The following is a 13,007-nucleotide window of genomic DNA, read 5'->3' as shown; positions in this document are numbered from 1 at the left end:
GACACCGTGACAACGATACCGTGCTGGAACAGCTCGGAACGCGAGGGTCGCGAGGATTTAGTCGAGGACGCCGGTCGCCGTTGAATCCACCGGCATCGACGGATCGTATGGATATCGAGTGGCAAGCACGAGCACGAGGTCACCTTCCGGTTGCTCTATGCCGACAACATGTGCGTTGGTCCATTGAGGAAGATATGCCACTGGGGACCGCTGTCCGCCCTGGGTAGGTGACAGGTGTCCCTACCATACTGTATTCTTTATTCTTGCCGTTGCTTGTCGATCGACGAGTCGCGAGATCGCTGCGAAATCGCAGTCGACGGACTCGCTGCTAAATTCGCCGTGCGGTTCGTTGACTCCGTTCAAATTGGCTGGCCTGTGATGGAGACGCGACTTCTCGCATCGTTTCTTACGCAAATTTAGGTGCGACGGGACGATGACACGGGTAATCATGCGGTCGGTTTAAATGTAACGTCTCGTCGCGATCGAATTTTCATTATTTATTAGGCTCATTTTGGTTTTTGCTTTGGCAAAAATATACATTCAACCGCGCCCATGTTGATGTTTGTTATCGATCGTGACTTACGCGCGAAGTACGAATGTATGTATGTACGATGAATGATTCGGCAGGCTTGTAATCTCTCTCGTATTGTATCTGCGTTGCAGGGATGATAAAGATAATCACGCTGATGACGATACATTGTAGCAGGCAATGGTGGTCGCCGCAAGAGAGTGTCTTGGCTGCTGGTATTTTTTTCTTATTTTTTGCTCTTAGTGGCTCCGCTTTGTTTCACTTTATGAGTGCGATCTTTGAAGGACCCGGATATCTCACGTTGAAATGGATGCCGGTAATATTTGTTAATCTAATCTTGCATTATTTAGATGATAAAAAGAAGTTATATATTTTAATATATTTAAATATCAAATCATAAGTCTTTTATTATCATGTTTAATGTTATTCTTTATCATTATTGCTTATCAAGTAATATGTTTTTAGGAGAAAGCTGCAGACATACAATATTTGCAATACTGTACCGTTTGCCAAGGATACAAGGCACCAAGATCACATCATTGTAGAAAATGTAAGATTAATATAAACGATGTACCTTCTTTTGATAATAAGTTTCGAAATCAAGTAAATTTTAAAACATTCTGGATGAATATCACTCAGACAAACATCTTCTCATTGCTTATATATTAATCGAAATTACTGATAAATAAATCGTGTATAGTCGTATGTTGCTCCGTCAGTAGTTCCAAGTTACCGTCATCAATCTCACTTTAATTTTTCTATATCTCTTTGATTTATTTTTAGGCGGTCGTTGCGTGATGAAAATGGACCATCATTGTCCATGGATAAATACGTGCGTTGGACATTACAACCACGGGCATTTCACTGCATTTTTGGCGAGCGCAGTTGGTGGTTGCTGCGTCTCCACCGTCATATTGATCTCCTGGGTGATGACGGTGCTATCTCTGAAGCCATTGTCGTTTCCGCCACCGTCGGTGTACATGTTAATATTAGTAATATTCAGTATCGGTTTGTCAATCGGTGTTGTGTTTGCGGTAGGGATGTTGCTGTATTTCCAGGTAAGCGATATCGTGCCGCGCTCTCGTTCGCGGCTTTCAATTCTACTTGACCCTAATGCGTATTCTTCAAACATCGCACAGATTCTAGCCATCGTGAGAAATCGAACGGAAATAGAAAATTGGATCTTGGAGAAAGCACGGTATCGGCGAGACGAAACGGACGCGAAGTTTGTATATCCATACTCGAACGGATGGCGTTTTAATGTTCGCCAGGTTCTCACATGGGACTGCTCGCCCGTCGGCGATGGTATTTCATGGCCGGTTATCGATGGCTGCGATCAGTACACGTTAACGGTAAATTCTGAAAGTGACAATGCATCGTTGTACAGCAATTGCTGATTGGATAAAAAAGCATGTGTAAAAGAAGGATCTGTGATTTATTGCACAACATAATATATACAACAGTCTTAATTTAAAATACGCGTTAATTGTTTTACAGAAAGAGCAGCTTGCGCAAAAATTGGACAAGCGGAAAAGAGCGCGTAGATATAGGATTGTAAAAGCCGCATCGGGCTCGAAGTTTCCGATTACACATGGGTTCAGTGTATTCTGCCATCCGCCGTGCACTGATGAACCCCGTATCAAGTTGAATGTAGGAGACATCGTGATCGTGACACGCTGGAAAAAGTAAGTTGCATTAATTTTACGACTGGCGTTAAAGTTTTCAAGTCTCGTCATAAAAATTCCTTCTTACAAAAATTTATTTTTTTTTTCAGACACTGGATATTTGGAGAAAAGATGCAGAAAGGTGGAAAAGACGTGGGGTCGAAACGTATAAGAGGATGGTTACCGCGGCCTTGCGCGATCGAAGTAATAGAGAATGTTCCATACAATTCAGATAACTTATCTAAAGACGATTAGGCCTCGGAAGTATCGATGACGATATTTATCTGACGCAAAGGGTGTAAAGTGTGAATGAAAGATTATTTATAACATTTATTTTTTACGGACTGCATGCGGGGAGTGCGTGTCGCTTGTCCTAATGGAGAAGAATTGTATAGTTTATTCTGTTGTATGTGTGTACTAAGAGACTTAATGCATTTATTTAGGTTAAATCTTAAGATATATTTTCTATATTAACGTTTTTTTTGTTGCGTCTACAAAGTTTTACTTACTAAAGTACTTTTACATACTTTATTTTTAGGATAATGACTTTGGTACGAGACTATATATGTACATATTGTACTAATATATTTACATGTTTATAAAATATATGATCATTAAATTCTCTTATATATTAATATATACGTTAAGATATTTGATATTTTAATATAATACTAATTGTATGTGAGGTGTACGTGACGTCTACATGTAATACACGTGTGTGCTGTTTAACAACAGCAGATCCTGTTTTGATAAAATCACTGAGATTCTGTCGAATCATTGTTGTTGTGATTTCATGCTCGTTTCTTACGTAATAATAAAATATTATCGTGAGAAAATGTTTACTTCAGACGACAGGGAAGATATTTAAAATGTTATGGAAAACAAATAAATGCAAATAAATTTCCTATCGGGTCCGCGACAACCTGAAAGAAATATTCCTAGCGCGTACCAACCAACGGCCTGAAAAGGCTGTGGAAAATCAATAATACGGTGTGAAAAGTCACAGTGACTGAGTGAACCTACCATGCATGTATCGCACACGGAGCGTGTATGTATGAAATACACGTAACGTGCGCACGCTTCTACATTATGCGCGTTCGTTCGAACAGTTAACATGCAATACGATCGGCTGCCCACGAACGCAGCGTTTTGCATTATTACTATGTTTCAATGATCTCGATAGAATAAATAAAAAACATTCTAAGATGTAAGAAACACATTTTACATGCTAATTGTTATACAATATTTGCTTCACAAGATAAGAGAATGATATTAATTGTTTTATTTTGATTATTTCCACGCAATACTTAATTTTCAATAAAATTTATTCGAATTTATGCGCAATTTATGATCAATTAAAATTAAAAATATGATATTAAGTAAGGAACGCGAAGTACTATGAAGCAATAATTTGCAAACAAGTGCCAAAAAAAAAAATATGTCAAAGGTCAATGTTACGATCCTAATGCAAGGTACGATTTATTTGTTACAGGATACATATAACATTTAATAATCGGCAGTGAAAGGATCATATTAGACTCGCGAAATATGAGTGCAGTACGCAACGACTCGATTTGTTGTGAATGCTGTTTATTGAGTGAGTAAATGTTGTAGTTAAATGTCAAAGAGATTATATGTCATAAAATGAGTATATTTTCGCAACAAAAATAGCGAGTTGCACACATTGTGTCGATGTATCAATTGATATATATATTTCGATTTGTAATATCGTTTTTATTATTTAACTACAAAAGATATGAATTTCTCTCTTTTGTGCATTGGAGAGAAAGATTTCAGTGTTTAAATATTCTTTTGTGAAGCAAGTCTTAAGAATATGCGAGATTGAATATCACGAGGACAAACACTATATAAACATATCTATAGAATACTAGAAAAAACAAACTTTAACAGTGGACAAATAATATATGTATATTCTATTTCGCAAAAATGTGAGGCGATAAAAGCTGTCGTGTTCAATAAAAGAAATGCAAACACTGCACTATTTGCATTACATCGAAGGTACCTGAGAACACGCAGTTTTTATTGAATGTATCGTTTGTTTTAATCTTTTTTATTAGTGTAGTTTTAGAATAGCATGTTTTAATATATCATCTATTAACATAAAATTAATATTTACAAATATCTACGAACTGCAAAAAGTATGTACATAAATCTAACGAAAGAACTAATTGTATTATTATTATCAATAAAATTCCTATGTGAAACTCTATAGATTTCGTAGAATAAACAGTCTATTAGAACATTTTAATTTGATATTTAATTGAATCTTTTTTATTTAAACTTCAACTTCTTTAAGGAATATAGTTTTAATTACAGTTCTGTAATACATAAACAGTTAAGTATTGTTATTTAACAGTTACAATAGATACAATGTAGTTTTTATTATATGAAACTAAAAAGGCTCGTAAATGTTCGTCTAAACGAACAAGGCGGAACCGGTTACAGGATCGACGAAGGGATCGAGTGAAAGTGATCAATTAGCAAAAGCGGCTTGTGTACAGCTTTGCGATTCTATGGTGGGATCCTGCCAACATTTGACTTGCCGTCAACAGATCCGGTACCGCAGTTTCTTACGTGCGGGTCTGTCACGAGGACGACATCTTTTTTCTCATTGAACTATTGTGTCGGTTTTTGTATAATAGCAAAGTCTATCAAGTAAGTTTTCCAATTTATCCTTTTTGTCCTGAAAAATCTCTTAATTTATTTGTGTGCAAACAAGTGGTGATTTTTATATTATTATTTTCATATTATTATTTGCATGGTTCATTGATGGAATGTGTTATTTATTAAATCTCTCTTAAATAATATATTGCTCTCTCTATGAGATTTCCTGTGTCTTCAACTTGGATTTGTGTATTCAACATTTCGTTTTATCAAATCAATCACATATATATAAATTGCGTGAGCCACGAGTTTAAGTTTAAGCTGATACTGACAATTATAGATATTTCTATTAACAATAGGCGCTTTTACAAAATGTCACATATAAAGATATCGGTATTTCTTAAAAAAAATTTGTGTTTAAAGAAGTTGTAATGCAATGTGTTTAAAGAAGTTGTAAATCGAATTTTAGATTTTAATCGCTATTTGATGATTCAATGGGAATACATACATTGTATGCACTTACACATATAATTACTAGAGATGTTACGTATTCTGGCTCTCTCGTCGATTACAATCCCTGTTAATGGATTTTTCTTGTACATGTACTCGCGCCGTCAAAATAAAAGAAGTGGATCGAAAGAGATGCATCCTATCGGCTACATCACGATCTTGTTTGCGCTTGTCTTTTCTGCAATTTCCGTCCTCGGATTTCCGGACGGTGCACCGGTGGACGCTTGCGTGAAACCACGACCTAATCAACCCTACCACGGTGAAGCGCGATCGCAACCGCCAAACACGAGCCCTTATAAAATACTGGCCACGTCGTCACAGTATGAACCGAATTCTCAAATTACGGGTAAGTTAAACGCACAATCGCGCTCATAGATTTATTTATGTTACTGCATATTATCTGAATATCGTGATAATCTCTCCGCTGTGTAATATTTATGCGATAACAAACCCCATCGCATTAAATATTTGTATTGCATTACCAGCAGTGAACTTGCATTATCTATGTGTGTCACGAGTCAATTTCTCATTTTCGAAAAGAGCTCTGCCCGCCGCTATACAATTGTATCAATCAATACCGTAACCGGGAAATGCATCGAACGTGATGCGATGATGCATTCGGTTAGCTTCGATTGTACGGTCAATTTGTGGAACAATAGCAAATTAGGGCGACAAAAGGACATGCGTCTGCTTATCTTGGAGCGCGAGAATAGTTTGCGATGTGATCACACGCGATTAAACACGGATGTCATTTATTCGTGGATGGTGCCGTCGGATCTCGTGTCGGAAAATTGTGACGAAAGTTTAGGGGATGTGCGCAATTACGCGAACTCACATTTAGAAACTTGCATCGCAGCAAATGCACGTCTAACTGTGTCAACAACGGGTATGGATTTTACAAGATTATATGTGGATAAGTCTGTCACTTCATCAGAACTCCGGTGTTTGAAAACTTTTTAGGTAATTTGAGACGAGACAAACATATCTTGTGACTTTTGACAGGCAAAGGAAAGGAAAAAGAAAGAGAAGACGAGCGCACACATATAAAGAAAATCAGAAAATAATATTCTTTAGAAAATTATGATAAGTTTCGATGTGTGAGCTGTGATAAAATCTATTATCATTATTTTAATATTTACTACAGATTCATGACAATCCCTCTCAATCCAACCTCGATTGAATGTAATTCGAGTGTATTATAGATTTCTTTTTTTTTATATCTGTTTTATTATTTGTAAGTTGAATACTGGCTTATGAAAGCTTTTTAAAGTTCAGTGAAGCGTTCGCTTTATCGAAGGCTGCGAGAGAGAGGCATAAAATTCAAGTACGCCGATGCAACTTGAGATGTAGTTGTAAAGAAGGTCTTCTTCCTTTGATAAACTTATGCATCTAAACAGTATATATTCCTCAAAAATTGATATTTTATTATAATTTTTATATCTAATCTTTGTATCTATATATACGATTTATTTATATTCTTATCATTTACTTATTATTTCTACTCTATTATTTATATTCTTATATGCAAAATTTTCTGATTATGTATATTGTTTCTTACTCGAGTATCTCATTTTTTTCAAATCGATATAATTTACACAATGCCGTTCTTCAATATTTTAATTAAAGATAAAGCAGTAGAAATAATTTAAGAATTTCTAAGCCAGTACAAAAATCCGTTCCATAATCTTTTCCTTTCTTTCTTTTTTTGGTAATTCATGTTGATGTTTGGATAAAATTTTCTGTAAATCTTGAGAGATATGAATCGGTCACTGCCATCGCGAGAACGTTATTCCCGCTATCATTCTTTTTATATGAAATCGTTTTAGTGCGCCAATATCGACAGGCTCACGCGCGATTGCTTTGAGCACGTAAAATTCACATGTGTCACGGCAACATGCGCTATGTCATCACAAACACAGACGTCGCCGATAAAAGGCAGATCGAATTTTATTCGGTCCGATGGCGTCGGCTTTTATTGAAATTCGCCTCGTCTATTTTTCAGTCACCATAACGGGTGCCTCATTCAAGGGGTTCTTCTTGCAAGCGCGTGATTCCAATACGAACAAATGGATCGGATCCTGGACGCAAACGCCTAACGCGAAAACGCATGCCGAGTGTAGCGCGGTGACGCACGCGGATCCACACGAAAAGGAGCAGGCCACCTTTATCTGGAATGCGCCGAATGCACGCGGCAACGTTTACTTCACGTGAGTACAGCGTTTTCGAGCAGCGAATATTCAGCGAAAGTACGCATTTGCGTTCTATAATAATAACGAGGGACGCAGCAAGGACAATGAAACGCGTCACAATTGCGATTGTTAAGATCTGTGCTTCCTGTGCAATTATGCATTATTCTTCGCAAGGATAAAGGATGTGACTTCAATGATGTACACGTAGTATTTATATCGTAAATACGTGTACATGTATGGCTGAGATAACTGCTGTGATAATTGAATGTAATGTAACTTCGCACGGCAGTCCTTGTGTCTATCGCATATTTCATAATAGTCATGTGTATGTACTCACGCTTATGTATATTCACTTCATGCCATGAACGCAGACTAGATGATCATAGCTGCATACATAAATTATACATAATTGGATTTGGCTAGAAAATTTTGATGAAGATAGCTTCAATGGAAATCACATTTAAATCAAGAATTATTTATATTAAATTATATTAAATTATTATATTAAATTATTATAGACTATCAAATATTTAATCAAAAGTCGAAAATGATTTTTAAAGTTCTCTCTATAATAATAGTGATTTCAAAGAAAGAAATAATCTTTAATAAAATTTGGAATATTATAAGCTACTGAATTAATTTTTAATATAAAACTAGATATGTATGTTTATTATTCACTAAAATTTTTTACATTACTACGTACGACTATAATCCTTTTTATCATTAAGAAGAACTCCAAAATATTTTCTCCGAACTCTCGGCATTTCATGATGTTTCACGGGCGAGCAGCTAAATTTAATAACGATAATACAAGAGGCGTACACTGATGGACACGCAATAATTCGCGGTCGGTTCGCAATGACGCAGCGGGCCTAATTGTGCGACATCGGCCACTGGAAGTAATTGCTTTTACCACTCGGTAATTCGCAATTGCACGCATACGCGAGACTTGTTAATAACCTGATGAATGTCAGCATGGCTTTACATTAGAAAGCTTTTGACTTTGTCTTAAGTCATGAAAAAGTCTAGAACAAGAAGTGTTATAAAATGTTTGCCACCATAAATAGTTCAGATATACATGTCTAGACGCGTTACGCACGAGGAGTATAATCTTTTTTTACTAAAGGATTTTTCGAGAATTAAATTTCTGAGATTTGATTATAAAACAAGAATATCATCCGCTTAAATTCAAGATGCTTTTACATTTCATTAAGTCCAAATACAAAATAAATTACTGAGTGACATTTTGTATTAAATATCAAGATGTTGCAACGAATTGTAGCTAATAATATGACATGATAAAAATATGACATGACATAAAAGTAATTCCAGTTTTGGAGAAAATTGAATATGCTATTATATAATATTAAAATGTCAATAAATTTATCACACAAATTTTGTTTTTATTTCAGTGGAACTGTACTAAAGGACTATGCAACGTTCTGGTCTGACCTCGTCTCGCAGGTAGTGTGATAATAATTTATCAGCATGCTATCAACATTTTTAGACGTCGACAAAGTGCTTCTGCCAAAGGACAAATTTCTGCTTTTATAAAATGGTTCTAAAATTGTCTGTCGTTTATTTCGATATGTCTGCAACATGTTGAGCAATATGTATATTTTATGTTGGTCTTGTATTTTTGTATATCGTTGCGGAAATATGAATTATTCAGAGAGTTTTAAGCAATAAAAACTTGTTAAAAATGAATATATTAGTCGTCTTATGTATGGTGCTGTGTTAATCGCAGTCTCTCTTGTAATTAATTTATTTTCTTAATGTGTTATTAGGAGACCGTGACATTTACTTATTATACTCGTTTTTTTTCTCGCAACTGATTTATTTATTCTACGATATAGAAAAAATGATGCTGGAAAGTCTCAAGTGAAAGAGATTCTCGATCTGTCAGCCGCACTTGCGCAACGATCGATCGGTCAATCGAACGTGAATTATGATTTCTGCGACGTCCTAGGAGAACTCGTTTTACCTCGAAACACCTGTAAAGAATGTGATTGCTCAAGTTGGTTGGCAAAATATACGCGCGACTTGATATCGATAAAAAAAAGAGGAAATAAGCAAGCGACCTTCGCATTTCCGTAGACTATATTTTCGCCTGAACGTTCTGATGAGATTTACAGACTGCACACAAGTGTAGTTTTATTTTGTTAATTACCAGTTACGAATTGAATTATTAATGAATATTTACCGATGCATGTAATTCGTGATTTTTTGCCTGAAGCATATGCAATGGATATAAATATAAAAATATAATATCGATGATATTTATCTTTCGACAAAGAAATAATCTAATTTCTTAGATGTTATTTAGACAAGTAATTCAAATTAGATGCATCGATGAATAGAAATTAATAATCCAACTCATAACTGGTAATTAATAAAACAAAACAGACATTTTCAAAATGTCTGTTTTGCATGTGATCTAATGCAACTTCCTCGTTACAACTCGTTAAAAGTATGAGAATAATACGCAACATTTGTCTTACTGTCCAAAAATATCAGATCTCGTGCATTGTATGCACGATTGCTTGGGTGTAACTCGACTCTATAGCTTTTAAAGGATCGCCGGACTGGACGTCACGCCGGGGAACACGTAAGTAGACTTCGGTGGATTACTACATCTCGCTGCACCTCGACGAGGGTTCCGCCATTTCCTCATCGGATCCCATTAATGGAACCCAGTACGCTTTTACGTGAGCAGAAGGATCGAGGAGTATGTTACATAAGACCGGCTTGCTGGGTAAAAGTGGGCCACACAGTATCGGCAGACCCGACAAGTCTAAGACTTCTTTTTTCTTGTTCTTGCTGCTTGGCTCTGCCAGATCGAAGGAATTGATCCTACGCTGGCGTTTTATTTCTCTCGCCGAGCATCGGATGTTGACACGAATGTCCAACCGCTCGCCAAACCATTACGCGGCTCTTTTTATTTCTTCCTTATATGATTAATGTTTGTAGTATGATAAATTGTGTAAATGCTGTTATAATTATATATTATGTGATCAATCATATTGTAGTTACAGAGACAGATGGATAACATAAATACATAGATGCGCAAAGACTGGCGGTAATCTGAGATAAATCTCGATACCCCATAAGGGTTAATAAATCAAATATTATAATATTAAATTACAGACTATTTAGCTCTTCCAGAGACATATTAAATAATAATTGTTAATGACGCAATATGCGTTTTGCAGTTGTAAATGTATTTCATGAAATAAAGAATGGAGTTTGACACATTTAACTCAATGTTTTGGAGAAGGGATATAATGTAAGATATTAGAAATACACCACCTTTTTAGTGAGAGCAGAGTTAAGTATATCACATAATCAATGAAGTTATTATTAGGCACATAGACAGATGTTATAAATGGAGGGATAAAAAAAGTGATGTTTTATTCATGTTGTATGATAAAAATTCAGAGCGAACAACTAAATGATAATAAGCTGATGTGAACAGCACTCGATCATGCTCATATATTTATGTACATGTTTATTATGAGAAAAATCAAAATAATTTATATCAAAATAGTTTAGAAGATATAAAGTAAGATGAATCAATATAAAGTTACGTAATATATAAATTATATAATAAAAAACAGCGTGAAGAGATATAAAATACAAAGATAGAAAATATATGTCCATGATGCTTATTCTATGATACGATGGCAATATAAGAAATTTGAAAAACATTGCACTACCTATGATACGAATGACGCTGTACTAGCATGCACAGCTAATATCAAAGGCGACCCAACGTAGCGTTATATTAGTATATAATTATAGCACGTCAATGTCTCCCATGTGGCTACGTTCTAAGTCAGTGCGCCGATAATTACCATCTAGAATTGATCGACTTAGTGCGACTTCTGACAGACTACTTAAAACGATACGATATTATAAATCTCAGCTATATTATATACGAAAATCTATTCGCATTTATATATTTTTATGCAAGGCATGAATGAAAATATGGAAACAAAAGTGAGAAAAACTTTTATTTCTTGTTCATTTTGTGTTTTTTTAATAATAGAATTGCAATTCGCGATTAAATATTTTTTTTACATTAAATGTTATACGTCGACTGATAGTTGTCTACCTGCGATACCAGACAACTTGCTGATTATAGTGTTCGCAGAGTGTCACTTTAGATATTTTAGATATGTTTGAAAATAGTGACATCTCATTTGCGTATACGCGTATATTTTGTACATCTGCTTACGCTAAAAAGGGGGATTAATGTTATGTTTTCTTCTTATAATGTAATTAACCACCGTTCGTCTATTATTCATAATAATACGATTAACCTTTATTGGTAGTCGCTTTATGTTTGCAAAGTAATCAATATGCATGAAGAACATTGCAACTTCAGCTGGCGTAGTCATGTGGCAAGGCAATCGATCAAGGAGAAAAATTATATGATCGTACAGCCTGATCCAGAGTTTTCAGAGAAATATACGTCATCCGTGCTTATAATACGTGAAATACTAAGAATGTGTAGTAGTTGTAACATATAGAGTACCATAGAAATATTTCTAAGCTTCAAAAGAAATTTTAAAGAAAATTGCAAGTAGAAAAAGAAATTTGAGAAATATCTTTTCTTTAACTAAACATTTGTATTTTGATTTTATACACACATAGAAGCAGCCAGTAAAATTTTTAAAGATACTTGTCTTTACTTGCAAATGTAAAAACATGTTCCGAGTTAAATTAGAAAATTATTAGTATCAATATAATAAAATACTATACTTATAATGGTCGAAAACTGGCATATGGCACGTTTATGCAGAATCTTCCAAAAGCTTTTACAAAATCTAGTAGGAGAGCAAATTTATTTCTATAAATTACCGCCTTATTTGTTATATCTTGTAAATTAAAAATATTATATGAATTATTAAAGAGACTATTTTGAATTAATCCGTCTTGAAAATATAAGAAAGCGAAGCGTATTTAAATTTCGTGTGCAGATATCACAATCGTTCGTAACTCGAGAATTCGTCCGCCCGTTTTAAGGAAAGGATAATCGATTGTAAATAAAGAATTCGTCGTCGGAGCTAAGATCGGCCGTTTCCCGAGGCTCTCCCTCACGCATCGTAGCGAACGCCTCGCATTAATATTTATACGCGGCGCCGAGCGTCGCGTCGCGTCAACCCTCGATGCCGCCTCCGACGTCGCGCGAGCGTGTGCATCCCTCAAAAGAGGGAAGCCTGTTCCGCGCGCTGCGTCATTACCACCACACCGAGACGCGGCGTATCGTGCATATTTACGACGATTACAGCGACGATGCCGGTACATCGACGGGTCTTACCCGAAGAATGACTCAGAGGCACCGCCGCGCTCCGTCGCGACGACCAAGGGTCGAAGGGGTGGATGCCGCGGAGTAACACCGGGGCCGCCACCGACCGCCGGCGGTCAAGGGGGTGAAAATGTGGCTAGGCCGTATTGCGCAGAACATCGGCGCCCTGGCGACGCGAC

The 13,007-nt window shown here is 35.9% G+C and overlaps 2 protein-coding genes across 2 annotated transcripts; both read left to right on the top strand.

The window, feature by feature from the left end:
* Positions 1 to 90: 90 nt before the first annotated feature.
* On the top strand, positions 91 to 4,420 carry LOC105281174 (palmitoyltransferase ZDHHC6). Its single transcript, XM_011342219.3, has 7 exons — positions 91 to 223; positions 664 to 845; positions 995 to 1,079; positions 1,313 to 1,587; positions 1,669 to 1,881; positions 2,027 to 2,214; positions 2,304 to 4,420. The coding sequence occupies exons 1-7, from the start codon at positions 169 to 171 to the stop codon at positions 2,446 to 2,448; spliced, it is 1,143 nt and encodes a 380-aa protein (XP_011340521.1). The 5' UTR covers positions 91 to 168; the 3' UTR covers positions 2,449 to 4,420.
* A 269-nt stretch (positions 4,421 to 4,689) lies between these two features.
* Positions 4,690 to 9,224, top strand: LOC105281178 (putative defense protein 3). Its single transcript, XM_011342225.3, has 4 exons — positions 4,690 to 4,869; positions 5,445 to 5,674; positions 7,331 to 7,535; positions 8,930 to 9,224. Exons 2-4 carry the CDS (start codon positions 5,461 to 5,463, stop codon positions 8,988 to 8,990), a joined length of 480 nt encoding a protein of 159 aa, XP_011340527.1. The 5' UTR covers positions 4,690 to 4,869; positions 5,445 to 5,460; the 3' UTR covers positions 8,991 to 9,224.
* The last annotated feature ends 3,783 nt before the right edge of the window (positions 9,225 to 13,007 follow it).

Source organism: Ooceraea biroi, chromosome 5 (genome assembly GCF_003672135.1).
Source record: "Ooceraea biroi isolate clonal line C1 chromosome 5, Obir_v5.4, whole genome shotgun sequence".
Taxonomy (NCBI): domain Eukaryota; kingdom Metazoa; phylum Arthropoda; class Insecta; order Hymenoptera; family Formicidae; genus Ooceraea; species Ooceraea biroi.
The sequence above is the reverse complement of the archived record's forward strand: the minus strand, read 5'-3'. Positions and strand labels throughout refer to the sequence as shown.